The sequence below is a fragment of the Phaseolus vulgaris genome, chromosome 6 (genome assembly GCF_000499845.2).
Source record: "Phaseolus vulgaris cultivar G19833 chromosome 6, P. vulgaris v2.0, whole genome shotgun sequence".
Classification (NCBI taxonomy): domain Eukaryota; kingdom Viridiplantae; phylum Streptophyta; class Magnoliopsida; order Fabales; family Fabaceae; genus Phaseolus; species Phaseolus vulgaris.
Genome location: NC_023754.2, coordinates 18,011,191 through 18,035,130, shown reverse-complemented (window position 1 = coordinate 18,035,130; position 23,940 = coordinate 18,011,191). Strand labels below are relative to the sequence as shown.

Here is a 23,940-nt window from a genome sequence, read left to right as displayed (position 1 = left end):
GATAAAGTGTAAGTTTAATTGTGTCTCATATCAAATCCTTTATGCATTACCAAATTAATACACTTTAAATTTGAAAGATTAAAATCATCAACATACATAATATAGGGCATGCCAAGAGATTAAGAAAATATAAGTAAATCAATAAATAAAGTGACATGATTGCAAAGATTTCCTCCTACTTAAGAATAAATACTTGAATCTATTATCGTATAAAAACAAATTATTTGACATCATGTTGCATGAAAGTAAAATCTCTCTAAATATGCGATTATTTATTAGTTAAGTGATGAGGAATCTCCCCCAAGACCAAAAAAAATGATGGGGAATTTACCTTTTTTTATCAAATTAAAATGCCACAGATTTGAAAACAGGTATTGGAATAAATATTAAATTAAAAAAATGATAGAATAAAATAAGTAATTAAACCTAAAAATATTAGGTATTGGAATAACTTCATTTTCCTAGTACAGGTTCACCTGACCCAAGATAGCCAAACGAACATATCAAAATAGACAAAATAATGTTACAGGATTGGAAAGGTGTGAAAAAGATGGGTACAATAAACAAAATAAAATAATAGGAAAAAAATGTAAGATATATTCACATTTTGTAGGGTTAAATTTGTTATTTATTTTACTGGTACCAGAAAACAATTTACTACAGAAAAATAAAAACACTACGACTATCTAGTTTCTTTTATCGATAAAAAAAAATAAATTATTGAAAATATTTAAGGGATATCTAACTTATATAAATATAGGACTAATAGTCAGTGTTCTATTAATTTACATTAGGTTTCAGTTGTATTATTATTAGTATGCACAAAAAAGTATAACAGGAAATTTTGTAGTAAAAAGTATATTCAACAACAATGTTTGGCAAACAAAATGCATCGATTTCTATTTTTTTTTTTAAATTTTAGAGTTACTAATTAAATTTAAAAATAATCTAACTAACTATATAATGTTGCAAAAATAGTTTATTATTCATGTGAGATTTAGGGCAAGATCAAATTTATTTTAATTTTCGTGTAACTAATTTTAAGATTGAGCATTTTTAAATAAATAGAAATAACTTTTCCAGGGATATCAGTTTTTATTTAATACTTTTTAAATACATGACAATATATATAAGTAAAAATTATTATTATTATTATTATTATTATTATTATTATTATTATTATTATTATTATGTGTGTGCGTATATAACACAACAACGATTTTTTTTTAAAAAAAAAAAAATAACAATCTCATTCAATGGCTTTCAATTATATAACTTTATGGTACGAGAATTGTCGGGTGCTAGCTTTTTCTTTTTTCAAAAAAAATGTTAAAGAGAATAAGTATTATATATAACACCGTAATTTTCAAATCATAATCAGGTAAAAAAAGATAATTAACTGGTATTTCAAATTTATTTTTGAAAATAAATGTGGATGTCAATTCTTTTAATTTCCCTCGTAACAAATATTTATTATTTTCATTGTTATTGACCATGCATGCAAATAGGTAAAGTAAAACTTCCAAAACACTCTTTTATAAACCAAAATTATGTTTTTTTAAAGAGTTTAAGACATCAATCTATTTCACTCGTTAGATATTAAATTTAAAACATATCCATGATTAAATGCATTTTGATAAAAAAAAAATTAATGCATTAAATATCATTTTCTAGTTTCTATTCCAACATAATGGTCACTAGAAGATAACATAGTTATTGTTTGCTTTTGTTGAAAGAAACCTGAGTGTGAAAATTATAGGGAAAGATTTCTTAATGGAAATCAGGTGAAAACCAACGATAATATATAATTACATATATAATGATGTTATTTAAGTTTTAATGTTACATAATTCAACATGCACTTAACTCAACCATCGAATGAATTAGGCTACCGGAATTGAGACTCATCTAATTACATTGCCCGAATGAATTGAATACATTTGCTTTAATAATGATCACTAAATTTCAATCAATTAACTTTGTATTTTTTTTTTAATTTTTGTTAGAAAATAGAAATCAGAGGAATAAATGTTGGAGATCTCACATTGACTAGAGATAAGAATATTTCATTGTATATAAGTAGGTGCAAATCTCATCTCATGAGCCAATTTTATGGGATTGAGTTAGGCTTAAAGTACACTTCGTAATATGGTATAAGAGTCATTTAGATCCTTTCATATCGAGTCGTTATCGGATCATCCATAATATGTTGTCTCACGCACGAATTGTCACTCTTAACGTGAGGAGATGTGTTGGAGATCTCACATTGACTAGAGATGAGAATATTTCATTGTATATAAAGGAGTGCAAACCTCATTTCCACGAACTGGTTTTATGGGATTGATTTAGGTTTACAATTATTTTATAATAATAACAGATATAAAACAAAGTAGGTTTTATGTTGATTGGGTTGATGCTTTTAAGTTTTAACGTGGATTGTTAATGTTGTTGATATCGTCTCACTTGCTTTGTTTTTCAGCATTTATTACTATTCCAAATAAAGATACAATTGGTTAAGGAAAAAAATAATTTTTTTGGTGCTGTCATACCAAAGTTGGTAACTTGAAATCTCTTAAATTACATACAACACTATACAACACAAATGCAATGGTTATATGAGTAGAGCACTATTTTCGTAGAGGCTATGACAAAGGGAGGTTCAATTGCAAATCCAGTTTCTTAAGGGATTTGTTTATCATAAGGTGTTGGATATCTTATGCTACTGAAGATATTGTCAAATAATAATATATAAATGAATGTATTTTTTTTTATAAAATCAAAGTTAGATTTAAATAATGTTTAAGCTCTTTTTATATTTTTGAGTATGATTAGTGTCTGTTTATTTTAATATTTTTAATAAATGGATATTAATCTTGGAGGAGACCCTTTGTACATTATGATGATACTAAGAGTAAAAGTGGTAACATAGTCAAAAGTGGATCATTAAAAAATAGAAAAAATAAATTGTTTTATCGTGTTGTTTTCTCTCACTTTTTTCTATTTTATGATATAGAAAAATGTGCACCAAAATAGATTAGATAAATTATTTTTTTATTGGTCTTTAAAATAATTAATTAAAATAGAACATAGTAATTATTCTAGATTGAACACTTTTAGTTACATGATTTAAAAAGTTATCTTATGATATATATATATATATATATATATAATTTATATCACTATCAAATGATATTATAAAATAATATTTTTATAGGCATTTTTAAATATACATATACCAAAAATAAGGCAATAAAAAAACTAAAAACCTTCCAATTTGTTCATTAAGAAATTATATCACCTAAAACATATTTTATTCACGTGTAATACACAATCGATTTAAACAAATACAACAAGAAATATAATAAGTTATAATTTTTTTTTTAAAATCCAATATAATTTTAGATTCAATTAATACAAATCTAAATTTCCACTTACAAATAATTCATATTCAATATTACTTTTGCGAGAAATTCACTAACATATGTACATAGATACTTTACTTCCAGAAAACACATGTCTTGATTTGACTCAGAGGTTTGCACTTATCATACTACATTCACTCTGTTATGTCTCCAATATAGCTATATGAACATAGGAACTAAGTCATCTCATATGACAGGGTAAATTCATATGATCCGTGAGACCAACTATCTTTCAAATTGCAAATTCAATATCATATGAACCTCCATCTATTCTCACTACCTGTTAATTTTCATCTATATGATTTCAATATACCAATAGAGTCAGGATATCTATTTCTAGACGAATATCTAATCCAATGCATATCCTAAACAATTTCAACATAGTATTTTCTTTCCTGAAAATAATGTCTTAATCACATTTCATCATGATTATTCATACTATATATCAATATACCATCAAAACACGTAGTTTAGCTTTTAAAAACATATTAGAAAATCTCCAAAATCATAATTTACATATACAGAACACACATTCTTACCTAGCAACCAAGCCTTAGGACCAAATTTGTCCAGCCAATGTTAGGCCCACCAACCAAACCATTGAGACCAAATTTGCTCAACTAGTATGGCTCGTGCAAGGGTCAATCATCTAATGTTTTTAATTCCCCTAATATTGCCTAGTGAGAACATTGCTCGCCCAACTACCGATCTACTTGGATAAAATTTGCTCAATGAGAGTGGCTCACCCAACAACTAATGTTCTTTACTTTTTAATTTCCTGAATTTCGCTCAGCGATAATATTGCTCGCTTAGAGACGAACCCACTAGGACTAAATTCGTCCCACGACCAATGCTCTCAGATTTTCTAAATTGGGAATTTCACCTAGGGAGCATATGACCTAAAGAGTCTACATAATTTTGCATAATACTTAAGATGACTTAAGTGACTCAAAATGTTTTTTCTTAATGCTTTTTCTATTTGTTTTTGAAACTATTAATCCATTTTGAGTTACTTGGTGTAACTCATAATTATACTATATCTTATTCCAACTAAAATACATCAAAATCAAACATTCCTAGTTTTCTTCAACCAATCATAAATCAAATTACACATGTAGATACTTCAAAACTAAAATACAATTACATCAATCATCAATCAGTTAGAATACACTTCAATAATCCCAGAAAATAATCAAAATATACTCAATTGGTTATAAACACATGGTAAGTTCCTAGTATCTATCAATTAAAGTAACAAGTTGTTTTATACAATAGTTTTGCAAGAGAAATTTGGAACTTGTGAACATGTCATATTCACATCCAAAATCTTATAATCTAGGATACTATTGAAACTCAATTCTAGTTTTCTTTGACTGATTGGACGACTAAGTGCTCACAAAGAGCTGCAACTCCTAAAAGATGTATGGATAACCCAATATTAAGCCTAAAAAACGATTCATTTAATGTCAAGAATCTAAAGGATGTATGGATAACCCAATATTAAGCCTAAAAAACGATTCATCTTGGTTTCATTTAATATCAAGAATCTAAAGGTGGTCTCTAATCGTCAATTTCAACAAGAATGATATCAGAAATATAAATGAAAGGCATAGGAAAAAAATGATAATAATTATATTAAAATAAAGTCTAAATAACTGAATTTTTTTATTTATATAAAATTTTCAGTTTATTAATAAAATATTTAAATATTATATTAATTATATCACTTCTAATCTAAAATTATATTATTAAGTTTTACATCTTTCATGCTTTAAAAAAAACATAAAAAAATATTATGAAGATGATGATCACATAAAAAAATAATGTATATATATCCTATTCAAGAAATGTATGACAACAATTGTTTTTATAGTTTTGAATATTTGTAAAGAAGATAAAAAAAACTTTTAATGTCAATTTATCTATATGAAATAGCTATAATATTAAAGTTTTATTCAAAAAAATATTTTTAAAATTTATATTTTGTATTATAAGTCATTTACACTAATAGTTTATTCTCTAATTTTATTTAAATTATACTTTCAAAATTGATTTTTATCCCAGTTTATATTTTAAAAATTGATTTTTAAATAATTTTATTTGAAATAATATATATATATATATATATATATATATATATCCACAGGTAAAAGAAAATACTAAAATTAATGCACAGATATTCAACCGGTAGTATAATGGACAATGGAACGAATCTGATTTGTTTTGTTGGGACTTTCTTTTATAATAATTATGAAAGGTTTGAATAATTACTTCAAGATTTTTTTTTTTTATTTTACAGTAATGAAATGTCTTTTCGCTTGCTAACAAAGTTTTCTCAAGCGCTAAGAAAAACCTTATCCAGAAATTTTAAAATTGTTTAGTTTTTATATTGAATTTATTTTAACAGGAAAAAAAAAATAAGAAAGAGTGTTTAAACTTTTCTTTTGGTTTACAAGGTGCTCAAAATAGTTTATAATATAAATATATATATTCTTGTGCTTATCTTTCTCTTATTGTAAATTTCAACAGTGCATAAGATAGAGAGTCATTTAAAAATGTTACCAAAAAAATGTATTTGTTAACCATGATGAGATAGTTATTGATAGGGTTTTAGAAAGTATGCAAGTTGTAATAAAGTTGAAATATAAGGATTGAAATTGAAAGGGGAGCCACCCCTTTTTGATCTGAAAAGTGAATAATAAAATCTTGCTCTTAGTTGACAAATGTGTGCATAAATCTAACTGTTCTTGATAAGGTACACATTAATGAGTGCTTTTCAGCTACACACATTTTGCTTAATCACATATTATTTGCTCTATGGAATCAATCTTAACAGTGTTTGGTCCCATTCCCACCTTTTTTCATTTATTAATCTTTGCTTATAGCAGCTCAAGTTTATTATCACATTTTCCCCATGATATGACTTTTGAAATAACCATATCCATTAATTTTATATCATTTTAGGACAAAGGTTACAAATCATGGTCAGAGAATTCAATTTTAATTTAATTTATTAATTTATTCTAAAATATTATAACGAATTTAAGTGGAATATCATATTTAAGAGAAAAAAAATATGCAAACTTAATGTCTTAATAAGGATTTAGGTTTAAGATTTGAATGTTTTTTATACGAATTGATTTATGATTTGGAAAGATGATGAATTTCACATTGAATGAAGTACTAAATTCAACTCATATTTTTTGTTTTAAATTTTTTATAAATTTCTTGAAAAAAAAATCACAAATAAATTAAAATATGACATAAAAAAAAGTAATTTTGTATTCAACACATATTCATATATTATATGACTTCAACAATTTTATATTGAATAATTTTTATCTTTAACTTTGTCATTAAATTATAACATTTTAAGATGTGTAAAATTTTAATTGATTTAATAGATAGGATGATCTCTGCACTTATTTTAAACATTTTATTGTTTTTAGGGGATTTTATGTTACTTTTGTTGTAAATTTTAATTTATTTTTATCTTAAATGGATTTCAGAACCCTAGAATAGAAGTTGTCTTTTGTTCTATTTTATAATCTTTTATTAGAATTTCTCTTTTTTCTTAAATAATAATGCAAGAAAGTGTTTTATAATTTTTAATAAAATATATAAGTTAAATGGTTAATTGATATTTTTTTATTAAAAAATGTATATAATATGAAATAATTTTTTTTCATCTATTTAAAATATTGTATCATTTTTAAATATAAAATATATCACTTATCTTTTATATTTTTGACATGATTTCTTATAATTTCTTTTAATGAGAATACACATCTTAAAAGTGATCAAATATAAGACAATATAACCTAATTAATTTTTTCTGTTGAGTTTTTTTCCTTTTATACTTTCTTGTTGCATACATGTCTTTGTTTGTTGAAAGTTTGATTCATTGTTAGTTTTGATTTGTAGTGATATATTCAGCTTGTATATCAAGATTTTTGAAAACAAGTTAGGCCTAACTTTGATTTATTTGATTTGGAGGACTTTATTAATAAATTATTAAAAAATTATAAAATAGTAACCAAATTTAGATAAAAAATAATTAGTCACTATATTGACTAGATTAGATACTATTTTAGAGAGTCAAAAATTATTTGTATCTAAAGTGATTTTTATTATTAATAAAAAGTTATAAAATAATTTTTAAATAGGTATCTAACTTAGCTACCAAGATTTTAGCTACTAATATATATATATTTATAAAATAATTTTTAAATTGCTATCTAAATTAGCTACCAAAATTTTAGCTACTAATATTTTAAATTATAAATTAGTCTATAAAAGACTAATAAAGATTAATTTAGAATATAAAGTAGTAAGTGTAACTAAACTTGATAGCTAATGGTTAGATACCAATTTATAAACTATTTTACAATTTTTTATTAACAATATAAACCTTTAAATAATAATATTTTTTTAGTTTATAAATTGGTATCTAAATTAGTCAAATAGTAACTAATTACTTTGACCTCTAAAATTAATTAATTTCTATTTAATAATTATCTTTATAGTGAATAAAACATTTAAAGTAAGGGAAGTTAAACCTAATTTAATGAATATGCTAATCTAACATTAAAAAAACATAACATATAACATATTTACATTCTATACATGTAACTCAATATTACAAACTTCTAATATATGTGTCTATATATACATATACACAAACTTTCAAAATCACAATTCGACTTCATCCAACTCTATCATCTACATAATTATTAATTCTCGTGCCAAGATTTTCTTTTTTATCAGTAAGGAAAAAAAATAATAAGGAGTATTTTAGGGATACCTCAGCCCTTATACATCACATCCTTAAACAAATATTGTCTACTTCTAATTGTTCAACTTAATAAAACATAAAAAAAAAAAAAGATAATTCCTCAAACACAACCTACAAATCTAAATTTTCATAAGAATAATACATAACATTCAAAAACTTATTCTATTTATCGAAAGAAAATATCTAAACAAAAATCAAAATATCATCACTGAAATGCCACGACCTGCACATTATGTGTCAAGAGGATGAACTAGTGTTTTTATTAAAAATATAAACAATTAAATATATGAATGTCAATCATTCTTTATCACAACCTACATAAAATGAATAACAATTTCCAAAAAATTAGTATTATGTTCAAATATAAAGACTAACACCTCTGAATTTGTATATCTAGTATCGACTCTACTTTGATATAAATCCTCAACAACCTCTAACAAGAAGGTAATTTACACTTTAGTGTACAAAGATTCATCCAATTTTTAACCGTGCAATCATGTGCCTATTTAATTGAATGTATAATTTCCTAAACATCTCAATCAATACCATAAATCAATACATTAATCACATTTTAGCAAAACATCATTCTTAATCATCAACACATATAAAATATCACATTAATATAATGCATATTCACATACACAACATATTATTTTGTTTTAATTTAAGTTATTATTTTTTCTAAACTAACACTACAAAAAAATTATTAAATAGAAACTAATTTTAGAGACAAAAAAATAATTAGTCACTATATTGACTAAATTAGTATTTTAGAGGCTAAAATTTTTTTGGTATTTAAAGTAGTTTCTATTATTAATAAATCATTTCTAAATTTGTAACTAAAATCTTGGTATTAATTTATAAATTTTACTAATAATAGGAACTAATGTAGATACTAATCGTTTTTTTAGTCTTTAAAATAATGTCTAATTTAATCAATATAGTGACTAATTATTTTGTGTCTCTAAAATTAATTTTTATTTAATGATTTTTCTAGTAGTGTAGGATGTTATTGGTGACATACTAATGAGCAGAAACTAATAAAATTTATAAAAATTAATCTTTTACTTCAAAATTTTACATACCCATTATCATTTCTAAAATATTTGATATAAAAGTAAAAGAAGAAAAAATTGACACATAATCATTTATAAGAAATACAATGTAAAACACGTTGTTGAATAGATAATAGAGCTGAAGAAGAAAAGCAAGTCATAAAAAGATGGTGTTACAAGAATGATAATGGAGAAAGTTTTTGATTTCTTTTTTATTTAAAGTAAGATTTGTCACAAAATGTGATAAAGTGAATCTGATATTAGTTGTTTGATTTTTGTGCAGATGTTAACTGTTCATTATAAGGTGAAGATGGATAGAAAGGTGCCTGATGGATGGTGATGGGTCCTCAAGTCTAGAACAGCTCAAGGTTGATGTCTGATACCAACGTATTCTTGCGTTTCGCTTGTTTCATGGCTTCCATGTGACGACAATAAGAGAAATTGCAAGCAAAAACTTGAAAAGTAATGGATAGCTAAAGGGAAGGACCATGATCTTGTGGCCAAAAAAGCAATGCATTTTGGGATTTAGTCTCTGTCTCACTACGTCTTTTGCCCAACCAAATATTAAAATCCAAGCTACTCACCATGTGATTCCAGGAACACTGTGCATTTCTTGTCAATCTATTACATACCTCTACATGCATGGAAGAAATTTAATCACCAATTTTTTTCCTCCACAGTTACCATCTCTTCAGCATTACCTTAATGGTGAAGAATAAAATGTTTTAACTTTGCAAATTCAAAATTTCCAAAAGCTTGCTAAAGAGAAACATGTGTTAGAGATCTCACATAAGAACATCTTATATGTAAACATCATCTTATAAGTCAGTTTTATAAAATTGAGTTAAACTTAAAATTCATTTCTTAATATGACATCAGACTCATTTAAAGTTTATCCTAACGAGAGTTGATTGACAGGTCATCCATTATTTAATCACAATCGACTCGATGTGACAGGATTGAGTTGGAGATCATAATAGGCTAATAATAAGAATATTTCATAATATATAAGCGGATGCAAATCACACTAATAAATTAATTTTATAAGATTGAATTAAGCTTAAAATCTATTTTTTTTAATATACAGTAATAATGAAAATCTTGTTACTAGTTTTTTCTTCACACTTTACACTTAAAGGTTGAAAAACTATGATTCTTTTCAATCAAACAAAGATTGAGTTCGATTCACTCAACTCAATCATAATTAGTTATATAATCTTGATTCTCCACATGATTGATGCATAGTATGTAGAGGTAAATTGATTGAAATCTAAAAAATTAAGGAGTGAATACATAATTAATTAAAGCTAAAATATTTATAAAAAAAAACTCATTTAATATTCTGATTATCATTTGATTATTTGGTATTAGGGATGTTAATGACCATGTGATTACAAGATCATGAATGTTGGAATTGAGATGATCACTAAACCTTAAACAACACAAACCTCGTATATATAGAGAAGAGACATTGAACCTCGTACATTATTTATTTGGGGTCATGCAATGACTTTCCAAGCTGCAAAGTGTTGGCTATTAAAGCTAAACAGTGTGGGGACTATTCCCTGTGTCAACTAGTGGAGTATGAAAAACCAAATAATCTCACAACTTGATTCTGTTCATAAATAAAGATCATGTTACTTGTTCTCAAATTTAGAAGGGATAAAAAAACCCAATCAAAATCATATCATTATTTGTATTGTTTTTGTATATGCATCCATTGGTCCATTTTAGGTAGATAATGTTAATTTCAACAACTTTTCATTTACCTATTATTTCTTTATTTCTCTTTCTTCAATTCACTTCATTTTTGTTTCATATCTCATGCTCATCATTGTTTTGCCTTTTGTTTTAGTCTATCCCATTCTTTATTCGATCAACCATAACATCATCATTAATCCATTTTTTTTGCTTTGATATTTTATATATAGATTGCTATATTGTTGTTATTGTGGGTCTTGTTGGGACCAAATCACAACCTTTTCTTTTCTCAATCTCATCCTTGTCAATGTAGGTGAAAAGAAGTGTTATAAATACATAATCTAATACAAAAAGTTGGAGACATCAATAATTAAGAGAGTTTTTTTTAAAAGCAATAATTTAGCAAGGCTAAAATTGAGATTACATTACTTAGGGTGGTGTGGTAAAATAATGGTCACGAAATTCCTCATAATAAAAGAAAACTTATCTGATTGAGAGTTTTGCATGGGTTGATTGATTAGAATTTTAAATACGCTAATCCTAAATATTTAAAAATAATTTATTAAGTCATCCATCGAGTGGTTCAAATTGAAAATAATAAAATTAAGACTCAAATAATTACAACTGGATTATTTGTATTAGAAAGTGAACTTTAAGCCTAACTCAATCCCATAAAACTGGTTCATGAGGTGAGGTTTGCATCCACTTATATACAATGAAATGTCCGTGAGTGAGATAACATATTATGGGTGGTCTGATAACAGTCCGATAGCGGGTGGCCTGATAAGCCCAACAAACACTCGCTAGGATAGACTCGAAATGACTCTGATACCATATTAGAAAGTGAATTTTAAGCCTAACTCAACCCCATAAAACCGACTCATGAGGTGAGGTTTACACCCACTTATACATAATGAAATATTCTAATCTCTAGTCGATGTGAGATCTCCAACAATTTGAAATTTAAAATAAAAAATAAATGAATATATAATAAATCTAAATTAATTTTATTTGCTTTGAATGACTCATGGAGTAATCATATTCCTACATCATATAGACATCCGTATCTTTAACTTTAAAAATATCAATTACTTTTACCCTCAAATAGAAAAAAGTTTAACAATGATATAGCCAATCTGAATATCTATGAAAAAAGAAGTTTTTAAAAAAAAATAAAATACAATAATAAATATGAAAGGGGTAAAAGATATTGAAATTTTTAACATATGTAATAAAATACATATATTTTTTATGAAATAAGATCAATTACCTAGTTCTAAATTGCACATTTATTATAACCTTAAAAAACATTTATCTATCTAGCAGTCAGTTTTACACTCTTATAAAATATATGAATTTTAAAAAATAAATTATATGATTTAAATTATATATAGTTTAACATTAAATAAATTTTTTTTTATCATAGTAATTTATGCGTTATTTAGAAAATAATTAAGTATGTCCAAAATGGATGAATTAATATATTTTATTTGATGAGATATATTAAGAAGTAGACTTTAAATTTAATTAAATTTTATAAAATTACATCTTTTATATATTATGAAATATTTTTATTTTTAGTTGATGTAAGATTTACAATAATATATTATTAAAAAAAGAATTTATATAAATTGAATTTTTTTTCATTTTTTTCACTCTCTTCCTAATTGAAGGAAGAACAAGAGGATAAGAGAAAGAGAAAGGTTGGATATTTTGGTATTGGATTTGAATGTGAGGATGAATGAGGAGTAAGAAGGAAGGAAGGATTGAGGTGTATTAGTGTGTTTGTGTGTGTAGCATGGTTTTGGAAGCAAAACCCCACCTTTTTAATGACCTTGAATAATTTTACAATGGGACCCTTTTACTTGTGTACCTTATTCCACCATGTGGTCACGGGAGCAGCATCTTCTCATTTCATGCTTCATCCATTTCATTTTTTTTTCATTCTTTTCTCATTTTACACCATTACCATTTCCAATATTCCATCCTAACACCAACTCATCTATCACAACTCTTTCTTCCAAACCTCTTCTAATCTCTACATACCCAACTTTCTTAATCTTCTTTAGGAATACTAAAGATCATGTGCCATTGCCATCTTTTCAAACAATATTATTGTTCTTACAATTTGTGAGACTGAATATTCCCTTTCAACAATTTGTATGCTATTTTGTAATTTAAAAGATTGAAAGTTTTTGGTTTGTATGTGTACGGAAGAAATTGACGTGAGTGATAAATATCTTATGGAAATTATTCTCTTACTGTGGTAAATTTGTATGTTAACAGAGAGTATCTAAAACCACAGCCACTGGTTATTTTGCAACTTAGTACTTAGGAGTTGGACCTGCAGACCCACATGACAGACATAGACAGAGAAAAAAAGTTGGTGATGTGAAAGCTCCCAAATAATATTTTTAACGAGAAGTAAAGTAACATAACATGCTCACCAATCTTTTGTTTGGACCGATTTGTTGGGAACCAGGGAGGAAACCAAATAATATACAAAAGAGGGAAAAGTAACACAGAAATATTTTATTATAGATTTAATTTATATAATAATATTAATGTGATTTTAAATTAATATTTTTAAAACATAATTTTACAAAAAAACAGTTTTTAAACATATCATTGAGCATTTAAGTCATTAATAAAAGTACATGTTCAAGTTTCACTATATCTTCCAAATTACTTAGATGATAAAATTTTGATTGTGATAAGTGGTTCCGAAAACTTATTTCATTACATAAACTTATTTGAATGTGATAATTTATATATACATAAACATATTTCATTACAAAAACTAAGAGCAATAACAATGGTTATAACTTGTACTTAGCAATCACTTCGTTCATGTTACCTACGATGAAAATCAAATCGGAAGAGTTTTCTTTTAGCAGAGACAAACCCAAGTGGTTTACATTTCAAAATGGAAACATAGAAAGAAACTAAACAAGAGAAAATGAAAACAGGAGAAAACAGAGAGATGATACTTACATGAGATGGAGATATGGAGAGCTTGCAGAAAGATGAATATTTTTCAAGGGTTTGAGGTGCCTCTTCCAAAAATGCATTAATGGTTCATTTCCAAAACAAAATAAAAAATAGAGGGAAATAAAAATTTCCTTATTTCCTGTGATTCATTAAAAAAACCACGGAAAGTTATCAGGGATCTTCCAAACTGGTACACGCATGTTTAATGGAGGTTATTATAACCCCTAATAAAAATCCCCTTTTAAGATTAAACAATTTTGTAGTGTCATTAACCAGTTAAATAAAATGTTTTTTATTCAAATTATTTTATTTTATAATTTCTTTGTCTGTTTCATAATTATTATCTCTTAAATTTTTACTTAATATAATAAGGATGTTTATTGTTAAGACTGAAAACATATAATATCATTTTTTATAAAATTTATTTTAATTTTATTAAGTATATTTAAAATATCTTCAAATCGTATGGAAAGTGTACTAGTTTTACTAAATAAAATACCAATTTCTAAAGGAAAAAAAATTATTCATCTTTAATTACGGTTGAATTTTATTTATTTATATTTAATTTTCCAATTAACCCATATTAAGAAATGAATTTTACCATATTAAGAAGTGAACTTTAAGCCTAACTCAACCCCATAAAACCGGCTCTTAAATTGAGGATTGCACCCACTTATATACAATGAATTGTCTTCATCTCTAGTCGATGTGGGATCTCCAACAACCCATGTAATTTTAGACCACAAAGAAATTTCTAACTAATAAGAAAAATAATCACGATACTCCGGTTTCTTGCATATATTTTTCAATAATTATTTTTTTCTTTTAGCTCTCCCCTATTGATCATATTATTTGTTTCATTTTATTTCCTTTTCATCTCTTAAATGTTATACATATATAAATTATACACGAGTAGAATCTCTAGCAAAAAAAAAAAAAAATACTTATAAGGTAGATTAGGTTGTCCCACCTACGAAAATAATATATACTACAAAAAATCATTAAACAAAAATAATTTTAAAGATAAAAAAAATTAATTGTTATATTTAATAAATTAGGTATTAATTTTAGATAATAAAAAAAATATTGATATCTAATTAGTTTATATTGTTGATAAATAGTTTTTAATTAGCTAGAATCTAAATAATGGGTAGTTAAAATCTTATTAGTTAATTAGATATGAATCTAGAAACTATTTATAAAAATTAGTTTAAATATCAATAACTTTTTTAAGTATACAAATAGTATCTAATTTAATCAATAGTAACTAATTATTTTTTATCTTTAAAATTAACTTTTATTTAATAATTTTCTAATTTAGTTAATATTGTGTAGTTCACCACTCATTCAAATCACTGCTTTTATTTTCTTCAAATATAATAAATATAATGTTGCATGCAATTAATGTTTTTCTTATTAGAAATTTAATGTTTTTCTTATTAGAAAGCATATAAGCATCCTTACTCCTTTTTTAAATTGGTATTTATGTCAGATGGGAGTGTTTCAAGTCCATCGTGCTTATGGGAGGAAAATCTAATTAATAAATCAATTAGATTTTAAGAGTTTTTATTATTACTGGTTTTATGTTCATTTATTTGCATTTGAACTGGTTGTGAGTTGTGCGAGATACATGAGTACAAGTTGTTTCAGGAAGCAGTCTTTCGGAGCAGTCAAAAAAGGTGATTATATGTAGAAGTTACTTGGCTAGTTAACATAGGAAAACAATTGGTTTGTTGTTTTCTCTTGAAGAATCAACATAAGGACATTGTGTGTTGGTGTTGTTTTTTGTGGCTACCAAACATTGACTTTGTGAACCTTTTATCATCTACAACATGACCATGTGTTTCGTGCACTGATTGAGATATTGATATTGAATTGGTCAGAGAAATTATGTTACTTATAAAGTGAGACGTGTAATTAGATGAAGGAGAAATATTTTCAATTTTGGTATATAGTTGTTATATGAGCCTTTCAATCTTTTTTGCTATGCTGAAAGACATCTTGTATTTACTCTTTTGTTTGACACTTTGTAAGGAAGAGAAAGACCTTGTTGAGGGTTATATAGGTACAAGTGAGTTATATAAACTGTTTATGTTATTGAAGCATGTTGGATCGAGTTACTAGAAATAATTTTATGCAATAAGATTGAAGTATATCATAAATACTCTCATTTATTCATTACTCTTATAGATAAAAAAAAAACAAAAAAACCCTTAAAAAATAATCGTATTGATAATGATTATAATAAATAAGGATTGGTTTGAATATTTGATATAATTTTATATCTAATATATATAAACATAAAAGCATTGGTTAAAGCAAAATAAATTTATGTAAGATGATCTTCAGGTTTTAGAACTTCATTAAATTGAAAAAAAAAAGTTGCATTTAATTGAATATACCCTTTCTTTTTCTCCCTCTATAAGTGGACAATCGTAATGGCTTTCAATCTGTTTTACTTTATGCAAATATGCTTGCTCTTCCACTTGTATATATGTGATGAGAAAGGTTGAAAGAGATATGTTTGTTGGAGAGAATGAGCAATGGGAAGTTATATCTTAGAAGGACCTTGGTTTGCTTTTAGGGGAAACAAATTCAATTTTCATTTGGTTGTTAACACATGAAACCAACCCTAGAGGTATATCTTAGTTCCTGCACATGCACGTCTTTGTTTTTTTTTCATCACATACATCAAATACCAACCAACGACTCATCATGCACTCACCTAATGCTATCTTGTGGTCCTGCAATCTCTTTCTACGTTTAACATCTTCATTTTTATATATATATGCATGTCTCTGTCACTCAGCTTTTCTAGTAATCTCTTTCTTGACAGCCATTGATGGGAAAGGTTGTTAATTAAGGTACTGCAGAAAGTAGAACACACTGTGCTGCTATGTCTTAATTCTTCTCTTAAATCACATTACTAATGTCTTCGTACGTTCCTTTTATCACTTTTATGTATATTCGTTTCTAGGTTTCAGTAGTTTTAATGAGTTCTAATACGTGTTATGAAGGAGGAAAAGTAACAAGTCCATTAACATTATTTTATTTCACTGATCTCTATTATTTTTTTAAGTATCTTTATGTCATGAACCTAAATAAGTCATTGAGAATAAAAGCATCATTAAGATGAAATTAACTAGACTGATCCTTTTTATACCATACGTGTTTTTTTTTTAATTTAAGTAAAAAAAAGCTTTTAAGGGAATAATTGGTTAAAAGGGTTATGTCGTAAACAAATTATTATTAAAGTATGACTTTTTAATTAATGTTTATAGATTAGGGTTTTCAGTGTCATGCATTGCCTTTTTTCTAATAAAAAACCAGATTGTTAATGACACGACGTGGCATCAATAAAATGAATTTTAAAAAATGATGTCACACGAAATAATCTAAATTTGAGTATTTTTGGCTTTTAACTATTTTGGTAAAATGTTTCAAAAGAATTCTACTTTGGTAATTTGTAGGTGAAAACAAAAAACATTTGGTCAATCAAGCAAATTAAAGCAATATATTTAAACCTCTAATTAAGATAAAAAAATAAAAAAAGGAATAAAAATAAAGATGAAATAAAAGAAAACGAAAAGTAAATACTTCAAAATATATAAACCAGATAAATGATTATGAACGTGTTTTTTATACTTCAAATTTTATTTATATGTATACACACTTAAACTGAAACGCTATATATGAGTTTAAATTTTGTGAAAAATGAAATAAAAGAGGGAGTGATTGCACATAATTTTGATTTCTAAGCACAAGTTGGTATGTCCCAGCAAAGTGATAATATATTATGAGCACTCAATTTTATTAGGATTACTAAAAAATAAAATAAAATAAATAACAATTATAACAGTGTAAAATCAAATAATTAAAAAATGCATATTTATTTATTATTTACTTAATCCAATATAATTTAAAATATCCTTTTATTTTTTATTATGTAAACGGAAAAGGTCAACGTTGAGTCGATTTTCAGGTTAGTTTTTTTTCTTTTAATTTTGATTTACTAATTTTATATGATATATCGTAGTGTTAATGAGTTTTGAAAATGCAATTCACACTGCAGAGTTCCAACGTTGATGCCACAATTTCGTAAACTGTTTTGAAATGAATCCTGCCTTGCTAATTTGTAAAATATTTATCAATCATCTTTTTTTGGTATAATAAACTTATTTCCTTGTAAACTATTTTTTTATTGTTACGTTATATAAAGTTTATAAACTATAAAATTAATAGGTGAAAAACTAAATGCTTACCATAACTGAAAAAAAAGTAATTGATGCAGTTAGATAATGTAGTGTTTTGAAACGAATGTCAAATATTTTGGTTATATTATTTAGATTTATTATATTTTATTGTATTATTAAATTATTAATTTCATAAAATATCTTAAGGCATCTCTATTTAAGTTTGAAAAAAATATTTTAAAAAAGTAAAAGTAGAGCATTGTATCAATATGTTTATCATTTCTTTTCGTATTCAATTAAAAATAAAATTCACTCAAAACTCTTGTTAAATTAAAAACTATAAGTAAAAACTACATCAAATTACTTTTGTCTTAACTTTAGTTGCAGTTAACTCATTTCATCTTCCTAACTATTTTCTAAACACATGCTTAAACTCCTAACTCCATGAACTTTTAACTCCAAACTAATAAATTTTGATGTAGTCTAAAACCTAATTTTTCTAAGCACTAATTTTTAACATGTGCACAAAAACTAAGAAACAAAATATAATAATTGTTTGAATAAATTTTTCATAAGCATTTAAAAAAATAAAGTTTTAAACTTTTATATATATATATATATATATATATACACACTGTGTTATGTGTTCAGGGGAATAGTATATTCAGACTCAAAGATAAGCTAAAGATTTTGAAGTCAAACCTTAAAGTGTGGAATTGGGATGTGTATGGGTTCTTGGACACAAACAAGAAAAACATTTAGAAAGAAATAGAGGAACTAGACATCCAAGATGATAATAACTTTCTCGATGAAGATGGCAATGTGAGGGTTCAGAAAGCCCTGACCTGAATGGATTCACTTTCACTTTTATCAAGAACAGTTGGGTTACTCTTAAGCAGGATATCGTGGATGCCCTTCTTTATTTTCAGGATACGGGATGCATTCCGAAGGGTTGTCATGAATCCTTTATAACCTTAGTTCCTAAAGTAAGAGATCCCACAAACCTTGGTCAGTACAGACCTATCTATAAAATCATAACTAAGGTGATGTCGTGTCGCATCAAGGGAGCTCTTCGTGAGGTTATTGATGATAGCCAACCGGCTTTTCTGAAGGATAGAGGAATGTTAAACAGTGTCCTGGTGGCCAATGAGGTTGTTGAGGAATTAAGGAGGTATGAGAGGAGGGGTTTGTGCTTGAAGGTGGAATATGAAAAGGCATACGATTTGGTAAGGTGAGATTTCCTTTTAGATATGTTACATAGGCTAGGCTTTTACAGTAAATGGATCAAGTGGGTCAAAGGTTGCTTGGAGTTTGTGTCAGTGTCTGTTTTGGTTAATGGAAGCCCCACAACGGAATTTAAACCTTCAAGAGGGTTGGGGCAAGGAGATCCACTAGCCCCATTTCTTTTTCTTATTGTAGCTGAAGGATTGGCCAGATTAGTAAGACAAACGCTTAAGGCGAACCTACTAAAAGGTGTGAAGGTGGGGAGGAATGAGGTTGAAGCTTGTGTATTACAATTTGTTGATGATACCTTGTTCGCATGAAGACTCTTATAACAATGTTATCTCTATAAAAGCAATCCTAACCTGTGATGATATTGCTTTTGGACTAAAAATCAACTTTCACAAATCAAAGTTGGCTGGTATAAATGTTGAAAGGAACTCCCTTAAACTCTATGCAAAATCTTTAAATTATACTTTTATAAGGGTACCTTTTAAGTACCTGGGGTAGAAGTAAGGAGGGAACCCAAGGAAGACACACAAGGTTATATCATATCGGTGTCACATCTGTCACAAAGGTTAAGACACATAAGAAAAAGTTGTTGTACTGTTGTGGTGTGGGTCATGGAAACTAGATTACAATAATTAATTTCTTTAGTTTCTAAAATAATATATAATTTAGTCAATAACAATTAATTATTTTTTATTTAATGATTTTATAGTAATGTAATTATGTTTTTAAAAGGAAAATAAAGTATGAAATGAAAAAAAAAGTAATAGATTTATGAATTACTTAGGTTTAATATTTGATTTTTAAAAGTAATTTTATTTATTGGAGTTTATTTATTTATTTAATTATTATTAACAACTAATAAATAATAATTTAAATTATTACTATTTTTAAGAAATCATTTATTTTTATTTTCTCGACTAATCTCTTTTATAAATAAATGTTTAAGTTTAAAAAAAAACATCTAAAGTATTTTTGACATTTCACTATCAAACTAACACTCTATTTTCTCCATACAAATCAAATAAAGTGCAAATGTTTATCATTAGTTTAGAAAAATGTATTCTATTACATTATTATAAATTTTTTGTTTACTTTCCATTCTCTTTTCTTATCAAAACAATCTCACTTTTATTTTCTTTTTCTTTTTCATTCCCATCAATCTAAATAAATTATATGTTTCTGTATCATGTTTAAAACCTGCAGAAAGAAAGAGAGAGATCCATAATATATTTCTTGCTCTTAGTTGTCGACATAATCTGTGTAGAAAAATATGACATGAAATGAGTTGACAGAAAACACAAGAATGTGGGCCATTAATCAACTGCAAATGTTGATTTGGAGAAAAGGTTAGTGAGTTCTTGTCATCTGTTTTAAATCCATGAAATTGTAGGTGTTTTTCCATAATAAGAGTTCAATACCCTGCATATACATACATACATATATATATATTTATTTATTTTTATTATTTTTTATTTTATTTTTTTCATCGATGCCTTCCATCAATTCATACTGTATTTTTCAATCAAACTCAAAACTGCACTCATTGGTGGGTACATGGTTTACTCAAACAACAAGTTGACAGCTAGGACTCAGATTCGTTTTAACGTGCATTTGGCTCTACATATATGGTCTATGTTTCCATTTAACCTAAAATTTTTACTATGCTACCTTCTTTGTTTTAACTGAAATTTAAACAGGTCAAATGTTTCGAAAATTAATATAATTAGTTGTTTATAATGTTTTAAACAACACAAACAAGTATACACGTTTTTCTTAAGAGTATAAACTAGTTCAAACAAACACTTACTTTGGAAATTAATCATCCAAAACAACATAAAAACTAAAGGTTTTGGACAAGTACACATGCCATTGTACGATATTCGTATGCAACCTTTCTTCTTTCTTCATCCTTTATCCATCCTTTTTATATAATATTTTGCTTGATTATTTTGTCTTGTTTTCTATTAGTTTTCTTTTGTTTGTTTTATCGAAATAAGTATTGTTTTTTAAAGTGGAAGATGGTGATTTACGTTATAAAGTTATGACTTTGGCATATGATTGTCGAAGATGATGATGAAAAATTCACATCTAGAAGATTATTTAACGCTCAAATTAATAAAATTTATAGAAAATTATAAATGTAAGAATTGAATGAATATTTTTTGTACTATTGATTTGTATTTTATAGATTTCTTTAACTTGAATTATAAAATAAATATTTAAAATAAATAAGAGATATAATTGAATATTAATTATTTGTTATTTAATCAATTATTATATAAATATTTAAGTTATATGGTTGTATATGATTTGATTGGACTACAACCGATTTGATTGAATTTTATATTATTATGTCTATTTTCATATATAAATATGAGTAGGTATATAAGGTCTTCAAGTTCAGAATCCATAAATAAGGTGTAAGGAGACCGATGGATAAACGAGTTTTCATGTTCTGCAAGTGTTCATTAGTTTAATTTGATCAAATGATATTTATTTATTTTGAGTTTGATTATTTTAAGATGACCGTTTATTTTCAAATGACTTGTCAGATTATGATGGTAATTTATTTTCAAGAGATTATGTATAACTTTGTTTCAATGATCGTTTTATCTCGAATAGTGATTTTGTTTAGTCTTGTTTCGATGATTGCTTATTCTCGATTAGAAATTTTTTTCCACTTATCGTTTGATCTTGGACAGGCTCTAATCGTTTAATCTCGGATAGAGATTATGCATAACTTTATTTTCATTGACTGTTTGGTCTTGCATAACAATTGTTCCGATGATCATTTGATCTTGGATAGACATTGTTGTTTCGATGATCGTTTGATCTTAGTGAGTGTTCTTTCTGTGATTGTTTGACATTTGATAGCAATTGTCATGATGATCATTTGATCTTGATGAGTGTTCTTTCTATAACAGTTTGGTCTTTGATAATAATTATTCTGATGATCGATAGATCTTTAATAAACACTATTGTTTCGATAATCATTTAATCTTAGATAGACACTGATTTCGGCAAGTCTTCTTTCGATAAATTTTTTATTTAAATAATTATTTGACACGGTAGATTATTTTATAAATATTAAGTAAATATAATATTTAAAGAAAATAAATGATCTAAAAGGCATTATTTTTATTAAAATTTCGAGCTTAAAAAGTCTTAATCTAGATTTAGGTTAAGAGTATCTTGAATGAAAATTCATTATAAGAATTCTTGAAATAAAAAATTATACAAAGTAATATAATTTTGAAGACAACATAAAATTTAGATTAAAATAACATTTTGATTAAGAAGGAGTTGTGATATAAAATAGTGCTCTAAATGATATAAACATTTTGATAAAAAAAAAGGTGAAAGATTTATAAAAAGTTTACAGTGATGAATAAGATAGATGATATCTTAAAAGTTTATAGGGAGGAAGAAGAATAGTAATAAATATGAATGATAAGTGAGAAGATATATATAAATAAAGAAAATGTTGAGTAATTGATGGAAGTGTGGGTTATTCTCTCTCCTATAATAGAGGAAAGTTTGATGGGGAAGTGGACCTTTGAAAATTGGGAATTGACAAAGGGCAATCTTTGTATCACTATCAACCAAGATTAGGCCTGAGAGGGCCACTGCAACCTACCTTCTTTTTTCACTACAATAAAAATCATTTTAGCAAACCTATGATGTATAAAATATAAAAATTATTAATTATAAACTATCAATTATATATAAATAATTCAATTACTTGAATAGTTGAAGACATAAATTGTGAATAAGCAAAAACATTTAAGAAATATAAGTTAGGATGGTGAAAATGGGAAGATAAATATAGTGGTGTGTGTGTGGTTCCAATGTTGAAAGGTGAGTGAGTGAGTGCGCGTGGTTATGATTGGGGACCACAACACAGAAGAAAATAGTGTGGTGGAAGCATTCATCAAGATATTTCTTATGCCACACACCGTCACTCGCTTTCTGCAAAAAGTACCCTTTCCTATTTTTTCCAATCTTTCTCTAATATTTATATTCATTGCATATTCTTCACCTTCATTACATATATTTATCTTTCATAATAATAATATATATAAATTTCACTTTCTAATATTTCTCTCAAATACATTTAACTATCATCTATCATAGAGCATACGAATAATATAAATTTGTGAAATCAATATGCTTTTCTACATTCATGTTTTTGTGAGCAAAATAATCAAAGAGTTCAGTTTCAAGTCTCAAGTCTGATTAATTTTCAACAATTTTAAGTAGAGTGTTTTTCAATATATTAGTTTTTAAATACACAAGTTAAGTAAACTAGACAATTAGAAAGATGGAAGGTGAGAACTAAATCACACTAATTCAATCATCAAATATCATGTAAATTTATAATAATTATCTTAACATTATTTGAGATCTTTTTAATTCATTCACACATTTAACAAAATTAATTAATGTAATTAACAATAATAAATTTGTAAGAAATTTTTATTTTTTTCAAAATTATTCTCATAGTGTCTACTATTATTAGAAGAAAACTATTAAATATTACCTAATTTTAG

The 23,940-nt window shown here is 25.9% G+C and overlaps 1 protein-coding gene across 1 annotated transcript; it reads left to right on the top strand.

The window, feature by feature from the left end:
- The first annotated feature begins 19,203 nt into the window (after nt 1-19,203).
- On the top strand, nt 19,204-19,701 carry LOC137833484 (uncharacterized mitochondrial protein AtMg01250-like). The gene is made up of 2 exons (XM_068641830.1): nt 19,204-19,328; nt 19,419-19,701. Exons 1-2 carry the CDS (start codon nt 19,204-19,206, stop codon nt 19,699-19,701), a joined length of 408 nt encoding a protein of 135 aa, XP_068497931.1.
- Nucleotides 19,702-23,940: the final 4,239 nt, after the last annotated feature.